General features: G+C 37.6%; 2 protein-coding genes across 5 annotated transcripts in view; one reads left to right on the top strand and one right to left on the bottom strand.

The window, feature by feature from the left end:
- The window catches only part of aopep (aminopeptidase O (putative)), a 122,860-nt gene extending 110,108 nt beyond the window's left edge, over positions 1-12,752 (top strand). The window contains exons 15-17 of the mRNA XM_051653318.1: positions 4,839-4,925; positions 5,384-5,539; positions 11,838-12,752. Of these exons, the coding sequence (XP_051509278.1) occupies positions 4,839-4,925; positions 5,384-5,524 (228 nt within the window). The 3' untranslated portion in view covers positions 5,525-5,539; positions 11,838-12,752. The remainder of the gene's footprint in view (positions 1-4,838; positions 4,926-5,383; positions 5,540-11,837) is intronic.
- Positions 12,094-24,898, bottom strand: part of fancc (FA complementation group C) — a 50,344-nt gene continuing 37,539 nt past the window's right edge. The window contains exons 9-15 of one of the 4 annotated variants that reach the window (XM_051653326.1): positions 22,202-22,257; positions 21,974-22,088; positions 20,464-20,539; positions 16,905-16,998; positions 15,418-15,619; positions 15,134-15,325; positions 12,094-13,517 (exon numbers count right to left, since the gene is read on the bottom strand). In XM_051653326.1, coding sequence (XP_051509286.1) covers positions 13,359-13,517; positions 15,134-15,325; positions 15,418-15,619; positions 16,905-16,998; positions 20,464-20,539; positions 21,974-22,088; positions 22,202-22,257 — 894 coding nt within the window. In that variant the 3' untranslated portion in view covers positions 12,094-13,358. The remainder of the gene's footprint in view (positions 13,518-15,133; positions 15,326-15,417; positions 15,620-16,904; positions 16,999-20,463; positions 20,540-21,973; positions 22,089-22,201; positions 22,258-24,898) is intronic. The other 3 variants (XM_051653328.1, XM_051653327.1, XM_051653329.1) reach the window with 3 other exon arrangements.

Here is a 24,898-nt window from a genome sequence, read left to right as displayed (position 1 = left end):
TCAGCTCCTTTATCTTTCTTTTTTGCTACCTTAATCCTCTCTTATTCCCTCATTTACCACCTACTTCTTATATCTCTCTTCTCATCAGTTTTAATATGTCAGGTACCTGTTGCTACTGTATGTGCATATTAGGTTTATTGAATTCTCCAAGTGTCCTGAGGTTAGGTTAATGTAGGGCAGGCTGTCTGACTAAATAAAATATTTTCCTGTTGTGGGAGATTAGATCAGATATTCAGAACAGTCACTGTTATCATAAGTTGTTGCTGCAACCCTTGATAGAGTAACCATTCTTCTATATACACATTCACACAGACACTGTTACTGCATGTATGCGGTGGATCTGCCCTCGTGCTAATTAAAGTTGTGTGTTTTCTCTAGTAAAACTGCACTGCCGTCACTGTGGATTCTGTGGGTTACGGTCAGTTCTGTGACCCTGGTGGGAATGGGTTTCTTTGTGTGTGTGTGTGTGTGTGTGTGTGTGTGTGAGACAGACACTGCATTGTTAAAATGTTGATTTAATGTTGATTTTAAGGTAATGAATTAAGCTAGGTGCTTACATACAAATACAAACAGTAAAATAGAAAAGATTAGAATGGCAATTTTCATACTATTCATCCTACAGTACATAGTATGTGAGATCAAAGCCACATCCACAATAATACATTTTTGGTTGAAAAATCTTTGTTCCGTTTCCTAACGTGATTTTTTATTTTTTTAATTTATTTTTTTAAAGTATACATTACTAGAGAGCATTTTCTATTTCTATATTATACTATATATAGTGGATTTATGAAGTAATTTGCATCCATGCCTGCTTTTTGTGCTAATATTGCCTAGCACAGCCCCTTCTGCTACAGAAAATTAGTTTGCAATTTTTTCTTTAATTTTTTTGTTTTGTTTTGCTTTAGGAAAATGGGAGGGAATGAGACCAGAGCATGACTGCTATGTGCATTGTCCATTCCCCTTTTTGATTTGTAACTAGTAGCCCCTAAGAAACATGCAAAAAATATATATATAATTTTTTTAATTTTTTATTATTAGACCAAATAGTTTTCCTAAAAATTGATGTCCATATATGTGGACAGCGGGACTAAGTTGTAAAATTTTAAATAATACCAAGCTATAGAAAGTACGATTTTTTTTAAATCAAATTGTTTATTATGTTTCCAGGAGTGTTGCTTATTCATGTTTCTGAGATATTACAGAGATTACATCAGAAATTAGAATAATTAATTCTGATTCAAAGCAACGGCCAGCACTATCCAATGACTGCCAACCATGTTAAAATAACATGGTTGGCATTGATTGCACTGTCTCAAACAGTTTAAAATGCACCTTATTTCTATCCTAACTCTGTATACAGCCTATGGAAGCAACATTTTCCAGTTTTTGGATGCATCCATTGATTCTCAATGTGATAATGCAGAGTGAATATAGGATATTTTAAATGAAACTGAGCATACAGTCCATGTATGTGATCACTGTGTTTAACAGCGTGCCATTTCGCGATAAATCGCTCAAATATTTAGAATGGTATATTGGACGAAACTAGAGACTCTAATCTTTTGACTCAAACAGGTTTCAATGTAAAAACGTAATTAGGTTTCTTACCAGATAAAGTTTTGTTGGTATTTCAACCAAACACAAACTCCACTGTGATTGACATCATGTTGTTTGGTCACATGACTCTAAAAATTAAATTAGGTGTTGCATATAGCAAAGCCAAAATACAACGTCCATTCATGTGGACGCGTGGTCGCACGAGGTTAAATGTATGATGATAAAAGTTGTCATTTTAAAGTAAATAAGTAAAAATTTAAAGTAATTTTCAGCACATGAATTTAGCTGGATGCTCACGTGCAAATGCATACAGTATGCAAATTGATAGAATAGAATAGAATACAAATTTGCTTACTATGCATCCTGTAAGATTAGAATTAGAGCGTTTCACACCATAATATGTAGCAAAGAATGTCAAAGGTGAACAAAATGAAACAAACCAACGAACAAATGAAATGATAAGGTTTGCGGGCAGGCAAGGACAGAGGGGAGGTAATGATGTCTGCAGGAGAGAACTGCACAAACCCATTGCTTGTAAACACGCGTTGACATTTGAAACCTGTCGCTTCAATAGACAGTGATTTGTGACCGGAAGGCACTTTGCAGTGCTGCTGTTTCCTGTCGTTTTCCTGAGCCACTTCACACCTCATTTTAAAGCCAACATTCACACACTTTAGCACACTCTCATAATCATACTACATTAATCATTGAACTGCCTGCCACCTTCAGGCCCCTCAAGCTCCCACCCATTCAGCTTCAATTAACCCCCCACTGTGTGCTGGAAAGAGAAAAAGAGAGGTATAAAGAAAGACAGAGAGAGAGATGTTAGTTAACTTCTTGTCATGCCTTTTCCAACTATTATGATGCATAACTCTTTGAACACCTTTGACAAAATTATCCTTGTTAAAACTTGAGAAAGAGATAAATATGAGAGGGAGTGCATGAGGCGAGATGGAGAAAGAGTGGGCAGGTTGAAATGCCTAAAGTAAATGTATATTTACACCAGCATGCAGATAAAGGCTTTATAGAGAGGAATGTGTGGTATTAATGGAATGTTGCTGAGCAATAGACTGTAACGTATTTGTGTGTTCTTGTTTCATGGTTTAGATTCATGTTCATGTTTTCATGTCTTTTATTGTGAAATGAGTTCACTTCCTTGTCTAGTCATGTGATATCCTGTTTCTCTCATGTTCATGTGTCTTGTTCTCATTGGTTTATTGTCTTGTTAACAGTCTTGTATTTTCATTGGTTCATGTTTTAGTAGTCTTGTTATTAGTTAAGTCTTGTCATTGGTTGGCTTTGTCATGTGTTACCCTTGTAGGTGTAACATTGTGCTGTTGTTTGTAACAGTAAAGTTGTTTATGTTTGTTTTGGATTCACATTTGGATACCAGCACAGCAAATAAAATTGCACTTGGGTTCTACACTAAATCGTCTTCGTCTCGTCCTGTCTTCAGCCAGCCTGCCCGAACGTAACATAGACCTACTGTAAATCAGCACAGACCAGGTGGGCTTCAAAACCTCAAACCAACAGGAACATAAATATTAACATCATATCCTGTGCTGTAGGTTTACATCAAAGAGGCTTCAGATGGAATAGAACAGCGATTTGCATGCTGTATCCATCTAATACAGTATGTGATCTGTTGAAATAGTATAATAGAATAGAATAGAAAACGATAGCAATTTGGATACTATCCATACAATATAGTATGAGATGTTGCAATACCATACCCGACCAGAACAACAATTTGCATACTATACATCCTATATACAGTGGCAAGAAAAAGTATGTGAACACTTTGGAATTAGCTGGTTTTCTGCATTAATTGGTCATAAAACGTGATCTCATCTTCAAAGTCACAAGTATAGACACAATTTGCTTAAGCTGACCAACTCACAAACAATTTTAATCTTTCATGTCTTTATTGAACACATCCCATCAAACATTAACAGTGCTGTGGAAAAAGTAAGTGAACCCTTGGATTTAACAACTGGTCTATCCTCCTTTGGTAGCAATAACCTCAACCAAGCGTTTCCGGTAGCTGCACATTAGAGTTGCACAACATTCAGAAGGAATTTTGGACCATTCTTCCTTAAAGAACTGATTCAGCTCAGCCATATTCTTAGGATGACTGGTGTAAATGGCTCTCTTGAGGTCATTCCACAACATCTCTACTGGGTTAAGGTGTGGGCTCTGACTGGGACATTCCAAAAGGTAGATTTTCTTTTTCGAAGATATTCTGTAGTGGATTTACTTCAATATCATTGTTCTGCTGCATCACCTAACTTCTATTGCGCTTCAGCTGGTGTTGTGGAGTGTCAAGGTGGTCTTTGGCTAACTTCAGGCACGCAGCAATGTTTTTGTTGGAAAGCAACGACTTCATGATGTCTTGTCATGGGCACCATGCCTGTTCAATATTTTCTGTATAGTGGACTCATGAACAGATGTTAACAAGTTCCAGTGATTCCTTAAAGTATTTAGCTGTCACTCTAGGGTTCTTTTTTACCTCATTGAGCATTCTGTGGTGTACTAACATTAAATACATACAAGACTATGTATTTACTGTGTAACTACATGTTGGTCTGCAAAATATCAACATTTGCTGCTACTGAGGTTGAGGTATGGGTAGGTTTAGGAGATGGTTCTCTTTAAAAAATAGCATAACTTGTCTGAACACTAAAAAGAAAAGTAAAAGCACACCTCAACAAGCTGCAGGATCTTAAGGTATCATTCTGTTGCATAAATGGTGCACGATACTGTACAAAGTTTAATACTTTGACTTAGGGGCTTGTTTAAATCCCTGACCTTAATCATGAATAGTAATAATGGTGATACTTTCCTTAGCAAGCACCACTAATTCAGTAATTTGTAGTTTTAATTTTGTATGAGCTCAGGTTATGGGCGGAGCTCAGCACTGGATGAAGAGGGTGTTGTGAGGTTACAGTTAGTGTGAGGGAATGGTTGAATGACAGCAGAGAACAAGAACGAGACGGAGAGACAGAGCCAGTCTGTGATCTCCCTGCTCTGCGCCACAAACACAGCCTCCATTTATACATGAGACAGAGAACATCTAAAATAAACAGAGGACACACCTCCACTGACACATGCTTGCCTCAACATAAAAACACTGATAACAAAACCACAGAGTCATGCAGTTTCCCAAATTTCCCCATGTGTGTGTTATTCCTGCAGGTCAGTGTTATGATAGAGCTGTTTGGCTACTTTGATCTCTGGCCTGTTGTCTAATCACTTTCTATCTGTCTCTTTCTCATTAGGTGAAACATCGCTGGTGTGAACTGGTGGTTAAGCATAAACACACAGCTGCATACCAAGACGTTGAGCTCTTTCTGATCCATGACCAGGTACATCAGTTGTTTTGTATTTCTTTCTCATACACACTTTTTTTAATCACACCAGTAAGAGTGCTACTGAATATTAGTACAGCTGATTTGGCCTTAGGCACAAGGCCGCTGGTAATCACAAATGTGCTGTACAACATGTTTGTGAATGCGATATTGCTTTTATACAGCATTATTTTTTTTTATCACAAATTAATTTTGAGTAAATTGCATTTAGACACAGTATAGCCAGTTATTGTCAATTTTTGCACCACGAAAGGGAAATGGTTCCAAATGAGGCCAAAGCAGCATTTGCAAACAAAGCATACTGGCGGGGTGATACAAACAGTGAAGCACCCAGTGCTGTTATACTGAATATCAGCACTCTAGGAACGCAGCTTGTCCAATCAGATTACAGTATTCATTGTTGTATAATTTTATTTTAGAAATGTGAAAAAATGTTGGATGTCTGTGTATGACAGGCCATGGGTGTGTATTTGTACGGTGAGCTGATGGTCCAGGAAGATGCTCGACAGCAAGCTTTAGCACGTCATTGCCTGTCTATCATTAAAGACAACATGGACCAATCAGCACAAAGCATTGTGGAGGAAATGATCCTCTGAATTTAGACAAGTCAGGTAAGATGTTTTTGTTAAATTACCTTTATACTGTATATATTTCCAAAATAAATCAACTCATTGCTGAAAATGACAGTAGTTCAAGGATGCAATCAAGGGATCAGTTAATGCTCTCTCAACTTGCACAGTCATCAGTTTTCAATGGCTGAATGATGGTGTGTCCCATTACTTGTTTTTTTTTATACTTCTGACCGGAATCCCAGATTATGTTAGATTTTAGAGCTAAAAAAAAAAAAAAAAAAAATCACTGTGGCCTGAATGATGCAGAAGTCATAATTAGTTCTTTTGTTTTTACACCTCACATGATAAAAAATCCACTCCCAGTGTCCTGGACACAGCAAGCTCACGCATTCTTCCTGAAGCTCCCGCCTGCCTCTTCTGCACTTTTCTAGGAAGCCTGAAAAGATCTGTTTGTATTAGGATGATTTTGGAATGTGCTTCTCAAACAATTCTGAAGCACCAGAAAAGAAATGGGTCGGCAACTTTTTTTTCAGATAGGGCTTTAGGAGAGAAAAGCAGCCCTGCTACTCACTTTTGAGTTGCTGACAAAGTATTTTTGGGAAGGTGACATGTCCTGCAGTGTGACATGCTACATTCTAAAACTATTTTAAAACAGCCTTTTGCTCTTATTTGTTAGTAGCTCATATTAACTACTGCATGGAATATTTGTACCTGTACTTTAACAAATGTATTTAAATCGCACTGCAGGACCATTTAAAATGAACTAGTGAAGGCAAAAATAGTGAAAAACGTAGCACCTAAAAAACACACTTTCCCTTCTAACCTTTTATACATTTCTGGGCATTTTATTAAGTTCTTTTAGAGGACAGTAGAGGAGACAGGAAAGTGGGCAAATGGGCTCAGGGTTCGAGACTCAACCCAGGCCAGATTTGAACCCAGGTTCCCGTGACCAGAACATGACTGCTGTATACATTTTCCATTTCCCTTTTTGAGTAGCACCTAATAAAGTGAAAAAAAATATATTTTCTGGAGCAAATAGTTTTCCTTAAAATTGATTTCCACATACTGTATGTGTGAGAAATTAAGTTGACAATTTAAATAAATAAAAAAAAGTTTAATCAAATTATGAAAAATATTATCAATTATGTTTCAGAAATTAGCACAATTAATTATGATTATTTTAAAATAAAATTATACAATATAATTCTGAATCCAAGTACTGATTACCATTGTCCCATGTCTGCCAACCATGTTGAGTAGTCCATACATCATCTGCTGCCTGAAACTAAACTCTTGGAGTGAATGCACCAAGCTGCATAGAGAGCTATAGGATGCTCCATTCCTTGCTCCCTATTTAGTGAATGACTTGACCTCCAGTGCGCTGTCTGTCTGCACTGATTTCAGAACAGTTCAAAATACACCTTTTTTGCATTCTAACTCCAGATAAATCCTCTGAAAGCAAAATTTTTCAGCTTTTGGATGAATCCATGATTCTCAATGTGAAAATACACAATGAATATAGCAATGAATTTACTAATGTTAATGACAGAACAGTATTGTACAGTGTAAGCGAAATGACCCACAGATGTATAGTTATTTTAAAATAACTAACTTAGATTTAGATTTGACGATGAAATTCCTGCCTCCACACCAGCATGTCATCCACAAGGGAGGAATTCCCTGGGTCTGCATAACCGCTTGTAATTTGTTGCTTCCTTAAAAGCTGTGGAGGACAGATATATGGTGGTAACCATGAGCGGAAGAAAGGGTAATTGTCTCCCTTTGAAGCCACCTATCTCACCATGTATTCGCACAAAGATATTATCCTGTTTAACGGAGCAGCACGTTACAAAGGCCGTGGTCAGAAGGGCTGCTAAATACTTGTCAGCCTCTGGGAAAGACGACTTATGGGTCCTGCTTGGCAGTGAGATAAATCCATTAGCTGTCTCCCTCAAACATTTTTTGGTGAGTCTATGGTGCTTTTAATCCGCCAACAAGACAGTTTGATTTGTTTGGGGACTTGGTGGAAACGTGTGGCTTTTCCAAGCCGATGTGGTTTATGTTACTTGTCTTAGATGAATCACGCCAGTCGTAGTGATCCTGCGATTTGTGCCGTGCTAATGCAGCATTTTCATTCTCAGAGAGCCTTTTTGACTTCAGAGGTCAGCGTCTAGCCATTGTCAATAATTCTTCGAGACACACTGGGCGTCTGCCTCGCCTGGACGTGCCCTGAAATGTGAGAGGTAAATTCTGATGATAGCAGATTACACCTGTTGTCCAGAAGTATGGCAAGCAGTAGGTCACGAAAAGCTATTAAACGCGAATAATGTAATGAAACGGTATTGTCACTTGCCCCATTGGGCCAGTGCTGTGTTGTACACCTTGTCGTGATAGTCTTGAACACATCAGTTATAGTGGTTGAAAATTGATTGAAAATTATAAACAAATCACAGTATGCAATTTGTTTTTCAGCAAAAGTGTTTATAAAATTATAGCTGTCCTGGAGTTATATTATAGCTCTACTTTCCAGCAATTGCCAATCAAAAGCTTTTTATAAAACGTATAGTTCCGACTCTGAATTCCGATTGGATTACTTGTGTTTGAAGCCATTGTAAATGACTATTAATGCACTCCTGTGACTACACATTGTATATTAATGCGCCAAGTTGCTACATTGCTTGGCAACTGTTTTCCGTGCTGAATTATTTTACATGCTATTACAATTATGATAATTACAAATAAATGTAGTTCTTTATTGATCATGGCTGTATTTTATCATTGTGCTCTTGCTGTTGTTTTGTAAAAGCAAGTTAAAAATGGAGTCTGTTCTGTTGCTGTCATTTTATAAGAGCGAGTAAAAACCTGAGTTTGTTCTGTTGCCATCGATTTATAAAAGAGAGTAAAAATTTGAGACTGTTCTGTTGCCGTCTTTTTTATAAAAGCAAGTAAAAACTTGAGCCATTTTATAAAAGTGAGTAAAAACCGGGTTTGTTCTGTTGCGTCCATTCTGTTGCAGTCATTTTATGAAAGCAAATAAAAACTTCAGTCATGCTTTACAGTGATTTACCACATGGCCTCTTGTGACTTATAAAATAAAAACCTTACTCTTAATTAAAAATATTTCTGACAGACCTATAATACAATGCTAAAAATAAAATTGATAATTTTTTGTGGTTGTAACAAGTAAAAATATTGGCAGGTCAAATAAGAATTTAACTATTGGCCCAACCAGGCCACCTTAAAAATCATTATTGTTGAGCACTGAGTAAGTTTTCAAACTTCAGAATGTTCCTCTGAAATAATCCTAATACTTAGATGTTGAAACGCAGCCATTCGATTATACTCTGTCTACCGATTACAATCAGTGCAGTTCAGAGACAGTAAAAATATCCCACAAAGACCTGTAAGAGAACTCTTGAGAAATGTGTCAGGCCTGAAATTTGAACGTCGTCTCATAAGAGCAAAGGGAGGGTTGTCGAGTTTGGAGGCCCGTGAAATCTGTCTTGATGGGGATAATGAGGGACATATCCCCAGCCCAGCCGAGCGTGCTCAATCGCGGGAGACCTAGAGGATCTACAGGTTTTGCCTTTCATGTTGCTGGCTGTGTGGGTTCCTGGCGTGCTGATTTGTGACTTAAGATAAAAATCACATTGCCAGGGATTACCACACAACTGCCGCTCTGACGGCTGCTATGGCAACCAGAGGCACCATCTTAACGCAGCTCCAGAAAATAAAAATAAAATAAGACATGGCTTTTCTCTGGGGCCTCCAGAAGAAGACAAGGAAATGCAGAGGAGGAATGCTTCCCTGCTGATGAACAGCGTGGGTGAACGAGCATGCACACTCACTCAAGCTCATGGAGTGTTGAGGAGAGACTCTCAGAGCAGGTGCAGAGCTTAGCTGATTGGTGAACAGTGATTGAACTCTTTGTTCACAGTGGCTAAGTTCTGCATCTGATGAGAGCATGACAGGCGGAAAGAGAGTCCACTGGGGATGGTGGAAGTGTTTTTTTTTTTTTTTTTCTCATTCCTTCATCTTGCATCAGACAAAAAGTGCTAAGAGAGTAATAATCACACTTTGATGTGAAAGAAGTCTCACAGCAGCAGAATACTGTTGTTGTCTGTCCTGTTTTAGAGTGCCAAACAAGGTTGTACACACAGTGTACACACTGACTGTGTGGGCATAGCCAAAGAAAAAAAAGGTGGTGGGGGTGTCATAGGAAAAAGTCTGTAGGCTAAATACAACAGGGCTTTCTTCTCACCTGTTTTCATAGCATTATTTTCTGTCCCTCGGGCACATTTTCCAATTTCTTCATCAAAACATTCTCCTACATTTGGTTCTTTCAAATCCCTCCAATCAGACACTGTGCAAACATTCTTTGAGGGGTAAAATGAAACTTTGTCTTAGCAGTGCTGGGTGATGCGGTTGCCTTCATAATGAACTGATGTGAAAAGCAAAACAAACTGTTGCTGAGAGCGCTTGGGTTGGCATGACAGATGAAGAGCAACTTTGAGATGGTGGAGATGACTGTAATGAGGGCTGAAGAGAAACAGACTGGGCTAATGGAGCCCACAGTGAGATGAGGAGTTCAGAAGTCATAATCTTCCTCCTCATCTTTCTTCTCTGTACGCTCAAGTCATGTAGTGCCACTACTTACCTCTACTGAGTACATGATTTGTTAGTATATATCCAAAAACATACAGGTCAAAGCACAATGTTTATTAACGGTCAGAAAGGAAGTTCTTCTAAATCAGTGCAAACGCTGAAAGTACGGGAATTCAGAAGCAGCGACTCTTCTGGGCCACAATGTCCACATAAAAACAAGAAGAATTCAGGGAAACGTGGACAGGAGGAGCAACAGAGTGGGACATGGGCACACAGACCAAAACATCTGCCTCCGCTGTAAAAACAGCCCCACTTTTAGCATTGATGTGTAAAATATGAAAGACAGCAATAGAGACAGGAAGTTGTGTGCTTAAAAGAACCTCTGCAGGCTGAGTTAGTGGACGGCCAATGGCCATTTCTGCCAGCATGCCGTATTCTAAGTCATGACAGATGTACAAGTTTAATATGAAGCTGCGGAGAAGCTGGCCATAAATGACTATATTTAGAAGCTGTTTAAAGATGCATTACCATCCATGGCTAGTAAAAATTTAATTAGTTGTATGGGCTGTATTTAAAATGTCATTAGGAGATATTTTGTGGGAAATTAGGTGCTAAGCACCTTCAGCTGAAACATATTATCCCATATCTGATACTTCCATCAAGTCCACCATGCCGAATATGAGTCATATGCGAGTATGTGCGAGAGACTGATAGATGGACCTGGCCTCCCGTGCCTACTGAGCTGATTACAGTACTGTAGAAACACTGGCTCAGTTCAGCAGGAACAGGAGTCTGGTCCACAGACCCCCCCGACCCTCCAGCTACATCAAGACCAAAGTAGAACTTCTCTCTGGTTCTTCAGTTCCTGATTAAATTCTTTGCCATTGTTTTTGAAACATGATTTATCTCAGTGCATTTTAATTTTATCTACATTTGAGATGACTCCTGTTTGCATATACACTCACTAAGCACTTTATTAGGTACACCTACTTATTTATGGGATTATCTATTCAGCCAATCGTGTAGTAGCAGTGCAATTCAAAAAATCATGCCGATACGGATCAGGAGCTCCAGTTAATGTTCACATCAACCATCAGAATGTGGAAAAAAATTTGATCTCAGTGATTTCAACCGTGGCATGATTGTTGGTGCCAGACGGGCTGGTTTGATTATTTCTGTAACTGCTGATCTCCTGGGATTTTCACGTAACACAGACTCTAGAGTTTACTCAGAATGGTGCCAAAAACATCCAGTGAGTGGCAGTTCTGCGGACGGAAATGCCTTGTTGATGAGAGAGGACAACGGGGAATGGCCAGACTGGTTTGAGCTGACAGAAAAGCTACAGTAACTCAGATAACAACTCTGTACAATTGTAGTGAGCAGAATAGCATCTCAGAATGCACAACACCTCGAACCTTGAGGCAGATGGGCTACAAGAGTAGAAGACCACGTCGTGCACTTTATTAGGACCATAGTGTTCCTAATAAAGTGCTCAGCGAGTGTCTTTCTGTAAAGACATATTGCAAATGCCTGTCCAATTTAAAACAAAGTGTCCAAAAAGAACAAAATATAAGGTCTGCACTAACATTTCCTTCACTATATAAGGATCTAGTAACTTACTGCATTTAAAGAGAATTTGGATAAAGTATTTTTGGTGCATGGAAAACAATTAAGTCACAGCCATGAATCAGAGGTTTCATGCTGTAGTAATTCTGGTCCTTTTCTTTTGCAGGTTTCAGATTTGTCTAGTCTCCAGTCGCAGGTTCAACTTAGGGAAATCAACCAGTCAGCTGTCTAAGGATTCTACTTGTCCTTCATCACTGATGTCCACAGGGAATACTAAATGGAATATGCACAAAATACAGTACCACAATCAGAGACTTTATCAAAAATAATTAGTTTCCATCTATAAGCATTGTTCACAAAGCTGCAACACTTTTATATTTTTGTACTGGCAAAAAAACAAAAAAACATTTAACACAAATGTAAATGTTCCAAATTCTGTTATTTATTCTGTAAATTCTATTAATTAATCCATCATAAGTGTAAGTGGAGAACTTGACTACCTGAATTAGACAACAGGTACAATTTGTTTATCATGCATATTTGTTTGATGTCAGCAATCTCTGAACCCTCTCACCTCTTCAATTCATCAGATATGAAGAAAATGTTTGTGGTAGAAATATCTGCTGATGACGCATGTTTGCACGCTAAACATGTAACCTTATCCTCACTGTTGGTGTTTTAACACCACTACACACATTACACACATTCAGAGACAATGAGGGACATATCTGTAGCTAATTTCACACATATTAGACAAAGAATTTGTTAAATTTATGATGCCACATAATCTATCAGTTATTTTGTACAGACATAGGGGGCTGTAGTTAAAGGGAAAGTTCACCCCAAATTTTACATTCTGTTATTTTCTCACTCTCATGTTGTTCCTCATTTTTGTGTGGAACACAAAAGCTATTAGGCTAAATGTTTGCCTGATAACATTCTGCCTAATATCTTTTAATACAGGTTGGGAACAACATGAAGGTGAGTAAATTGGTGAACTATCCCTTTAAGGCGTGGAGGCAACAGTCTACAATTACATTTTACATCATCCAGCTATTTTAATAAATTCAGGATGACCCAGTTTTGAGTCTCATGTTTGAGAAAGTGTGGGATAGGGAAAAAGAAAGAAGGAAACAGTCATACTGGGAGACAGACCCACTGAGAAACTACCGATGATGGAGTCTACAAAGTATAGTATGCAGACTAAACTATTCAAGAGGCCCCGATCTGGGAGCCAGTGAGTACACACACACACAAACACACAGATATGAGCATTAATGTGGTGAGGACTCAGGCATGCTCTCCTGTCAGAAGACTGTGTGGGAGGACAGTGAGCGAAGACAAATTGCGTGTTAGCTAGACGGATCGTGCAGTCAAACAACAAAGTCACCGAGTCCAAACACACAAAATACTACTGCAAATCTGATGGGAGTCACATCCCTGGAAATTTACTTTCTTACATTTGATGTCATCCAAATACACAGATATAAATATATATTCCTTTTATTTGGCTTACAACATTATTGCTCAGACAAGTTTGAAGGCCCCTTTTGTGTTTATGGAGAGAACACCCACTGCTTTTGAAATAAAAACGGCAGCTGGGCTTCTCTTATAAATGCCATTTTGTCCCACCCAGCGTTTGAGTCCTATTAAATAGTTTTGCCCAAGCACCTGAAACTAAGAGTTTTTACGTGAGGCTCTCGGCACAGGCTCTGAGGAGTGTGTCCTGAAGAGTCCTCATCCTGGAATGAACCCTACTGTCCAGCGAGGAAGCTCTGTTTAGTCTGCAGTCTATTGAGGCAAGAATCCACAGTGCCCTGCGCTTCACACAGGCGTCCATCAGCACCTGCCAACATCACAGAAACACACTTGATGGGTAACCAGTCCTCACATTGTGCATTTTAAAGGGATAGATTACCCAAAAATTAAACTTCTGTCATTATTTACTCACCAAACCTGTACGCTATATTATGTATTTTCAAAACCTAGCAACACTATGTCTGGTTCGTGTATAGCACTCTGCGTGTGCGCCATTCCCTGGAAGCGTGTAAACGAGCTTCTCTCATGAACATACCAAAGAGACTGTGGATGTCAAGATTTATAGTGAATAAGGACTTTGGACTGTTTCTCACCCAAAGTGATCGTATCACTTCAGAGGACATGGATTAAACCACTCGAGTCGTCTGGATATTTTATATGCTGCCTTTATGTCCTTTTCAGAGCTTAAAGTTTTGGATCCCATTGACTAACACTATGGACAAGAACACATCATACATCCTTCAAAATATTTTAGTTTGTGTTCTGCAAAAGAAATAAAGTCATACAAGTTTGAGAAAGCATGAGGGTGGTAAATGATGAGAATTATCATTTTTGGGTGAACCATCCCTTTAAGCTCCAAAATAAAATAAAAAAAGCACTTTAAAATGACTCATGTGCTATATTCCAAGTCTTCAAAACTCATACAATAGCTTTGTGTAAGACTTTCTATCACTGCCAATCTTCCCTTTCTGTGAGCTGTTAACTGGAAAAGAATGCTGTGACCAGATCACAGTCAACGAGTTGAACTCGAAAACTAGATCAGTCTGAATCATGAACAAATCTTTTCAATGAAGCACTTGATCCGGTTCACAAATCAGACTAAATGATTCGTTCACGACACACTGACTCGATCCAGTCATAGTTGTTTTCCAGTTAACAGCTCACTAGAAGGCATGATTAGCTATGATGAATGATGTCTTTAATTTCGGTCTGTTCCTCACAAAAAGCAATTGTATGGCTTCAAAAATCTTTGAATAAAGAGCACATTGTGTAGGCTACTTTTATAGTGATTTGTTGTCCTTTTTGGAGCTTAACAGCCATAGTAACTATAAACATTTGCTGTATGGAAAAGACCTAAATGAATACCTTTTGTGTTCAATAGAAAAAAAAATTCTTTCTAGATTGTAACAACATGAGGGTGAGTAAATACATGACAGAATTTATATTTTTGGGTGAACTATTGCTCTGTTTGCACTGAACCACTGAAGTTTTTAAGATGAGCCCATAGAGTCTGCATTAAGTATGTATACAACAGTGTGGGTGAAAGTTGAGCCGAGCAATTTTTTCTTTGTCATAACTCAGTCTCACCTTGCCATAGAAGGAGCTGCTCTCAGCTTTCAAGCTGTTGGGTGTAACTTGTTTTTGAACAGTGTCTGTGTTAGGCTGAAATGCTTTTGATTTTAAAGTTTTCGTAAACAGTCAGCAGCCTATTTTATTCTGTTGCTCTCCGCATACAACAAGAACTAATGTAGGATCAATAAAGACACTGATGACAACCGAACTGGGTTCTGTGCAGCCTTGGTCTAGTCTGAATAGGCCAGAGTTTGCATGAACAAACCCATGGAATTTGAGCACATATATGTTAATTTCACAATGTGTTGGTGAACCCATCACAGTTTATAACCAGCTTAATTAAGTCCTCACCTTGTCAGTAATTTCGAAGGTAATGCTAACAGGTCCATGGGAGAAGACGGCAAAGTTTAAAAACAGATGCAAGACTAGGTTTGTTGAAAGGTTGGAGGACAGGAGCTCTTTCACAGCACAGTAGTGTCTGGGAGGGGGCGAATGAGCAAGAAAAAGCACCCTTATATGAGCCCAGGCCTCTCTTGCTACGGCCTGAGAATAAAACAAAGAGGAGGAAGCCATCAGTAATTTTCCAGTCTGCTTCACTTTACCTTTTTTAAAATTGTGACGCAAGGATTACTGACTTGTAGTTCCATAGTTAGATCTCTTACAGTTTGTTGGGATCTCTGGTGCCCTCTGTTGGTGGGGTGGTGGAAAAACGTCAGAAGCCAGAGAAGTGGTTCAGAGTTCTCAGGTGCTGCCAGAACAAGCAGCTCAGCAGCTGTGTCTACCCAGAACCCACACTGCACCAGCAAGAACCATGCCTCAAAGACAGCCTGATAAGCCCTGGAAAAACCATCATCCACCCACACACACACACACCAAACACAAAGGAACAAAATCTTTACTGTAATATAACATTTGTTATGAACAGAGAGGAGGAAGAGCTAGTTTTTAATTATAAGGGATTTATGGTGACATTTGCTCAAACTTAAGAGGGTTTCCAAAGAATGAAAACTGTCACATTTCAGGTTGCATACTCCGACGACAATTACAGATGATATACTCGTTGCTAAGTTTGCATTGTGCATGCACAGAGCGCTGGATGGTGCTATAGGAAGAATAATCGAGCTTTAAATCATGATCGACAAGGAGACTGCTGTCAAGATGTTCAGTGAAAAAGGAGCTACATTTTGGTCTGTTCTCATCCAAAACCAACTGGCTTGCTTCAGAGGACATTGATTAAACCACTGGAGTCTTATGGATTGTGTTTATGCTAACTTTATCTCCTTTTTGGACCTTCAAAGGTCTGGTTGCCATTTACTTGCATTGTATGTACCTACAGAGCTGGAATATTCTTCTAAAAATCTTCGTTTGTGTTCTGCAGAAAAAAGAAAGTCATACACATCTGGCATATGGCATGAAGGGTGAGTAAATGATGAGAGAATTTTCATTTTTGGGTGAAACATTCCTTTAACAGACCAGAAGTTCATGTACATTCATATAATGAATATATCAAAACATGAACCCAAGTGTCATGACACTTCTAAAAATTTGAATGTTCATAAATTATCTGCATTATATAAAGTTATACTGCTTATAACAAGCCCTACCCACAAGTTTTATCTTTGTTTTTTGACAAAACGCTCAAATTACAGTAGGGGGCGCTCCTTTGTGTAACACAATGATTGCTGTGATCCAGATGGCACGAATGATGCCTTCATAAGGGCACTTCCAAAGGAGAACAATAATATTAGCGATGCTAGGTCATTCCAAACAAAATTTCCAATAAAAATGACTTTAATGTAAGTTCCCAATTAACATTATTTTTGAGCCTCATATCTTTCAGCCCTCCAAAGCTCTCACATAGAGGGTAAAGTCTCTGAAGGGAACAGAGCACAAAGATAGTCAGTTTTGAATGGAACCGATCCATAGTCTTTCAGGCTATTTTGGCTGAAAAAGGATCTGTGATGGGCAAATGTAAACAAAGGAAAACAAAACACTAAATATCTGGTCAATTATGTCTCTAACTTCATAGAAACATATACTGAGGGACTGTGTGAAAAATCTCTATAGAAACAGAACCACCTGTGATAAGAGGGTAGTAAGAGTGTAGAGCGTTCGATCTCACCTGACATCATCTCCCTCCTCCTCATTCTCCACCACGCTCTGCAGTAAACTTCTGATCCAGCTTAGATGATCCAGCCAGGCTTCCCTGGGAACCTCTGAAGAGGGGTGAAATGAGAAACAGAGAAATAAGAATAATCCCTGTAACTGATTATTCAAACCCTTGTATGATTTCAGTTATCTGAACAATCCACATGGGAATGAAGCTTGTCAAAAAGATTGAAACGTTCTTAAAATTGTACAGTTCCGTTTAATTACTGCATTGTATACAGCGGGGTTCAAAAGTTTTTATTTTATTAAATTATCAGATAACAATTTGAGTTGATTTGTAAAAATGAATATGAGTTTCACAATTTCTTAGTATGTGGTATTAAGGCTGGGCATTGATACAGATTTCCCGATTTGATTCTATTCCGATTCATTTGGGTACATTTCTGTTACCATGTGAATTTTGCTTACATATAAAAGAAATTCTCTCTCAGCTAATGCTCTTAATTATAAAGGAACCTTCTAAGCAACCCTATTACTGTAGGTACAATTAGAAAATAATAATTTTACCAAATATATTTTATCATTAGTTTTTCCATCAAATTGGTCACATTTTAGCTTTTGAAAAATGTTCAAATTCAATTAATGTCTTGAAATTGCATATATGGTGTTGCATATATATTTTTGTTACATTTTTATTGTTTACCTGCATAATTTGTACTATTTACAAGTATTGCCATATGTGATTAGAATGTTTTTGTTGTTGTTTTTAATCAACAACTGACTGTAAAAAAACAGAAAGTGTATTAAGAGAGACTGTATTCAATGACATTTGGATCCGTGGATCTCATCTTTGGACACAGAACAAGTTAAACCAAACTTTTACTCTCAACATGCAGTGAAAGCACCTCTGTGCTAATAACTTCACTATACTACTCAATCACTGGTGAGTAAAATCTGAACATTTACTAGTCAGTGGCTAATCATAGATATGTTTAGTCGCATAGCATGAGATTTGGTTGCACATGCGAGTGATTTACTTGCATTATAGAGGGTTGCCACATAAAGTGAAAGATCGATCTTGGGATTTAAGAATCGATATCGAGATCGTTCAAACATGTGCATAGTAAATGAATAAGTCATAAGATTAAGAAGCATTGATGACTTTTATTTAGAGATTCTCCACAGTCCAGTGGTTTCTATCACGCACACACACAGGAGAGCATGCAACGCGTGGACCTGAAAATTTAACATACAAATCACAATGACTGTGAAAACTAAAAACAACATATTATGTATAAAATGAGCTCTGAATAATCACTAGACAAATAACTGAAAGTTACACAAACAAAATAACAGCAGTATATCTAAAATCAGCAAGAAGCTAAGCAGTACACACTAATCTGCATAATTTATTCAGACCGCAAAGCATTACTGGGAACTGAGCACGGCTTCTTTTCACAGTATTATTAAACACAGATTGGACATCTTGCTGAATAATGTGCATGCCTGACAGAAACACAGGAAATAAGTTATGAATAATACTGCTTTGAGGCTTATTTAGTGTAAAGGATAGCAGAAACAGCGCTTGTCAAATTATTAGGGCTTTTCACGTTTTCTCAAGATTAATCTGCTGGGCATAAAAACACACAGAGTGAACATATGAGAAATTAATCTGAAAAATAACCAAACCATCCTATCTGCAAAGATCTCTGCTCTCTAAGAGGTATGTGTTTATTCTTTACATTTGTTTACAAATATATATTTCGAGGTGTTGTGTTTATAAGCCCTTTTTAAAATATGTACTTTTATTGCTGTAGTTACCTGCTTTTCCTTAACGTTTTTACTTCTATTCACTTCTGCACACATTCTGGCCAAATTTTTGTTTTCATTGATTTTGCTGCTCTAAATAAATATTTACACATATGTGGATCTTTGAAATGGAATTTCAAGTGTCCTAACTATCTAAAACTATTTTAAACAGCATTTTATTATTTTGTGTTACTTTAATGGGTAGCACTTATGGTTGTATTTGTTAACATTAGTTAACTGCATTAGTTAACATGAACTAACAATGTTAATTTCTATATATACTAGTCCATTTTTAACATTAAAAATTTTACAAGTTAACATCAGTTCATACATTATGAACTAACATGAACAAACAATAAACAATTGTATTTTTATAAATTGACATTAGCCAAGATTAATAAATGCTGGAAAATTGTATTATACATTGTTAATGATACCTAATGCAAACCTTATTGTAAAATGTTACCCAGTAATTATCATACTTGCAGTTTCCATGACCTCATATTAAGAGACCCTGGTTTATTTGTACTTCTAGAAAAAAAAAGATGAAAAGCGATTAAAATAAGGCGATAAAATGGTGACGTCACAGCACCTAAAATACACATATTCCCTTATACATGCATGTACATTTTAACCTAACATCTTTATGCTGGAAAAAAAATAAATATTGGACACGTTATTTGTCATCTACTGAGCTATACAGTATAGTGCTTCTTTTTTAGTGCTTTCTATTAAAAAATAGAAAACTTGAGTTTGCAATGGTTAAGGATGTTTTAAAGTTATGACAGTTTTCACACCGGGAGGGCTATTTTCATGATTTCGCCTAGGGCCTCACAAACCCACAAGCCTGCCCTTGTTGGGGAGGCACTGAAGAGGCCCGGGTACTTTGAGAGCTGAGTCAGAGATGAGCCGGGCGGGGTAGGTACAGGAGGAAGGAGGCTGTGTTTGTTTGGGACTGCTCTGCTGGAGGGGGAGATAAGACTCAGGATGGTGGAGGTTTGGGATGAAGTATTCAAATAAAGTCCTGGGTCTGTAGGAGAGCCACTACTAATAAACAAACTCTGTGTTCTGAGAAAGTAAACACATTTTAGTCATTTGTGAGGTGATTTTTTGGATAAGGGGGAGTGAGAGGTTTCTAAGTGAAAGAGATTATTGTATATGTGTATTGTAGATTGAATGCTAGCATTCTATATTTCTGTTATAGTATAGTGTACAGTATATCTGCTATATTTCGATTTTATGAGACAAATAGGGTTGGACAACTGGGTCAAGAAATAATATTGTGATTATTTTGTGTTTGCAATTTGATAGTGAAATGAGAAACAGATATTAAGGCTAAAATAACAAAAAGATCACATTTAAGCAGCAGTTCTATTGTTGAACAGTGTGCAGAAATGACAAACTTATAAGCAATGCCTTTTGTCTCCATATTGAGCAGTGAGCCATGTTTTGTCTATACTCTACTGCCAATAGAAAGAGTTAACTTAAGCATCTTCACATGTGATCTCTTTAAAAGAACCAAAATCAGACCTCTTTCACAGAACCCCTAGAAAGTGACCCGAATAAAAATGAACACTGTTGTCTTTGCATTCATATTGTACCTGAACTTTAAAGTGGATATTTGGTCCACTACAGTTGTGTTAAGGTATCAGCACAATCTATGCTATTTGCCGCCTATACAGTAACAACAGAATATCTCCAAATATTTTGTCCTTTGTGAAATGAATGCCTGTATTTATCAGAGATCATAGGTGGTGCTGTACCTGATGGTGGAGTCAGTAAAGGGCCGAGTAAACTGGGCTTCACGTTTGGGAAGAAGGCTCTGTGTGGTAGACGATCCTACAAATCACAAATGTGCACAGACAACAAATCAACTAGAAATGTAAAATATCTTCTTGTGGCTTAAAGGTGAAGTGTGTGTAATTTCTGTGGCACCAAACTGAATAGACCACAACATTGCACGCCCACTTTTTCAGTCATCTTGGTCTGTTTCAGCCATTTTTCTCATTCATTTTTCCACTTTCATTAAAGAGTTTTAAGCCTTGAAACAACCAGTCAGCTCCGAGGTGAAAACATTTTTTTTAAATTGGAAGCAAAAAAATTTTTTTTTAATTAAACAAAAAGAAAAGGTACAACACAATTACAGTACACGAAGCACTGTGAATTATGTAATCAAATTTAAAACAATGGAATACATTTGATGGAATTCTGTTGATTTTGAGATGTTGATAAGTATAAAAACAATGTTTTAATTTTATTGCAAATATACAAGTAGTTTGAGAGTGTAGGAAGACCAACTCAATTGTGTTATTCGAAGTGCATCTTGGGACTGGGCAGGCACAGCAGGGCTCATTTGAGGCAGTTTGTTGGCCGCAATTTTCTGATTGGTGGAGCTTTTCTCTTCAGGATTTCTGGGTAGTGTAGTTCTTCATAGTAATTACGCTTTTAAACACGATTTTTGAAGAGGTCATGACATTCTACTATAAAAACATACTGTAACTTACTCCTCACTGCAAAAAACAGCATTTGTTGAAACCAAGCTGCCAAAACAACTTGTTCTCTACTTCCTCCACATTGTGATGTCACACTGTGGCAGAAATTTGCATCTGACCGCCTCCACGACAAAACATCAGTGCCTACTTTAGCTTGAATCACTTTCGTAGCCCGCCCAGTAGCGGTGAGCAGTGAGATGAGAGCAGTAGAGTCAAGAGCAGAGAGCCAATCATAAGAGTGGGTGTTAACTGTAAGTTTTAAAGGAGCAGCAGCACCAAAACCGAACATTTCTGACAGAGGGTCAGAATGAAGGTGGAAAATAATCATGTTTTATAAATATACGACTGTTTTTTTGTGCAAAAACCTTACTAATAATATAAGTGAATCTTAAGGAACATTTTAAAATAATAAAAACAGGCATGTCACTACCCCTTTAAGAAATGAATGTGAACTGATTGCTTAAATATAAGCAAATACCACTGGTAGGTCTTTCTTTAAAGGTTTATAAGTTATCATAAGAAATCAATTAATCCACGGAGAAAATAAATATGGTTTTTACTTCCGGAATCCAACTGATGTGATCTATTGCCAAATAGACTTAATTGCAATTCAGTTGGCACAGAAATTCCACACTTTACCATTCTAAAACTATCTTTTTACATTAGTGTTTTAATAGTATTGTACTGACTATGTATGTATACAGCCAGAAAGCTGAGCATGTTTGTTGTATCAAGCTTCGGAAGGGGAAACTATTGCAGGTAAGAGAGAGACAGCTTGTACCTTTGGTTTCTGTCCAGTCAGTCTCTGGAGGAAGCAGAGAGTGTAAACCTGAATGAGGGTTTTAACAGGCAGGTTCTCATCAATCTCCATCAGCACATTCCTGCAAACACAGTTTCTAAAATGTTGCTGAAAATCCATCTATTTGTCATATATGCATATATATATACACCCTCTAGAGACATTATTATGCAGTAGAAGTTCAAAATAAATACCAAAGCCAGTATTCACCTGTAAATCTCATTGACTATCAGGAAGATGTGGCAGTGAAGGGCTGAAGCTTGTGGCTGGGGTAGAAAAAGAAAATTGCAGTGCATTATATTTAACCACTAGAGGGCAATGTTGCAGTAATAATCAGGACCTGTTGACGGCGTTACACCCAAGTATCATCTCCCATAAATTACTGCTGCAAGTTTAACAACCAAGTTTTTCACCATCAAAATTCAAACTGCTTATTATTCTGCAATATCATCTGTTTTACATTCATGTGAGAGAAAAAGAGAGCAAAACATTACATCCAAGCAGCTGTACACATGTCTGACACTTCACATAAACTTACATGCTCATATTTTAATAGAACAGGTTTCATTAATATGCAGCCTTATTCCATAGTTCATATGGGCAAAGAATGCAATAAAAAACAGTTTCACCCAGACCCAAAACATCAGTGTCTTTGATCCTCGGAGTGTATTTGTCTGTGCATGTGTGTGTGTAAGCCACAGGGAGAAGCCTCATTATTCTTTCCTTCATTTGGGATCATTAAAAAGTTTGCCACACCCAGCCCACAGGCACCCTCATCTCCCCTCTGCAAGCAATCACAATCCTCACACCCCACCCCCCTCCATAGCCCCCCAAAACATCTCAGATATTCCCATAACCCCAGCTATTCAACGCTTGCCAAAAGCCGCCAATTTGCTGCTCCAATAAAAAGAGACGCATTTGAGCAACAAACATTAGATGGTATGATCCCGTCTCAGAGACAGAGACAGAGATTGCATGAAGAATACGGAGTTCATCAACTCAAAGCAAAACTCACAGCCAAAGTAATAAAACCAATGAATGGAATTGTATGATTGCAATCATAAGCAATTTATCTTGCGCAAAGCTACAGATGCACCTGGGGCCGGTTGCACCAGCTATACGTAAGTTTCAACTCAGCCTAGTTGTGGTGTAAATGGGCAGTAAGTCACAATTTACGCACTACTAAATATTTGAGCGTTGCACCATTAAACTTAGGTAGGACGTAACACTACGTACGAACTAAAAATATATGGAAGCCTCCGACCAGGAGTAACGGATGTAATAAAAAGCAGACTGATATTTTATTACATCAATGAGCTCATGTTTTGGTTGACAAACTTCAGTCCTTTCGACATAGCCTAAATGATGTTGCATTACACTCGTTTACATTTACGGGAGAAAACATTATGTAAAAAAGTACTTCTTCAGCATGAAACTGATCTAACAGTGCACTTTACAGTGCACTTTTCAAGTTTCAACGTTTACGAAATATATACGATATTAAAATGAATAAATATCTATTTTTCCAGCCTGTTGTATTAGTATTTATTTATTGCCCCTTTTTCATTTTAGATACAGCTATTGAATACTGTTATTTACATGGGCTAAATATACCAATAATGAAATCTTTATTACGTATCGTATTTCAATGGAAATATAATTTATTACAGCTGACAGTTACATGAGCAAACTAGGTTTGAACATCAACTGTAACGAGATCAAATTGAAATTGACGGCTTTTTGACACTTCTGTGTACAAATTTGAAGGCGGGACTTTTTTTATTTCATCCATCAGGAATTGATTGGATCATGAAAAGTGGTTTCTGTATGACTGTATTATATTTTAAAAGATTACCAAGACAAACTTTTTTCTTTGGAATAACTGATGAATTATGCACAATAAGACCAGAAATATGTTAAAAGAAAGTTAACCGAGTTTACTTTGAATTCAAGTTGACTTTAAAGAGCCATTCAACAGAACCATTCTTGGGTTTAAAATAAGCTATATGCAATGCAACGAATGAGACAAAATGCAGGTGTCAGGATGTGCATTTTTAAAAGTTACAGTTCTTTTAACATGCAATCTTAAAAAAAAAAAAAAACTCTCGAGATGCTGAAAAACAGCAGTGCAGACAAATGCAAAAATGTGTGCTGTGTGAACGGCCCCCTAAGGCTGCCTCAAATGTCTCTTAAACCTCAAATAAGAGATCAAATGTGACAAAAGCAGAGGCATAGGATTGCCTGTTTTTTAGTAAAGGCTAAAGCTTTCTCTCCCTAGTGAAAACAGATGGGCTTTTTGAACACCCATCCATACCTTTTCCCAACACTTCAGGGAGGGTCAATTACAGCATGGTCAAAACATCCTCACTCTGGAACGCTGAAGGATGCTATGTATTGTTATTGGATCTAGGCTTTGAGGGAGGTGGATTAAAACAGAAATGTGAAACTAATTTTTGGTTTCCCCTTTTTTGATTGCGGTTTAAACAACTTGTTCCTGCAACATAAACTCACTGCAGAGTTCAATTTTCTCCAAAGCGCAAATAAATAAGAGTTGAATCAGCTGCATTTGGACCTAATTTTACCAGTCTGTATCGCTCAGAATCAGATTATAAACAGATCACAATGAACCTCAAACATCAGCTGTATGACCAAAACTTGATGTCCTTAGACAGTCCAAAAGTCTGTGGCCACACTGAAAATCTGGGATTTAGTATCTAATTTAAACCTGGAAATAAACAAAGTGTCATGATTTTGACAAATTTTAAACAAAGAAAAGTTATGTTAATTGAAAGGTAAATATTTATGACTCTGAGCTGTTTTTAGGTCACTAATCAAATGAGCCAATTTATGAAAGGGATCATATTGTCTCTTTGAACAAAAAGTCAGATGTCCTTGCTTCCTTTGAGC

Source organism: Myxocyprinus asiaticus, chromosome 24 (genome assembly GCF_019703515.2).
Source record: "Myxocyprinus asiaticus isolate MX2 ecotype Aquarium Trade chromosome 24, UBuf_Myxa_2, whole genome shotgun sequence".
Lineage (NCBI taxonomy): Eukaryota > Metazoa > Chordata > Actinopteri > Cypriniformes > Catostomidae > Myxocyprinus > Myxocyprinus asiaticus.
This window is presented reverse-complemented; position numbering and strand designations above follow the sequence as displayed.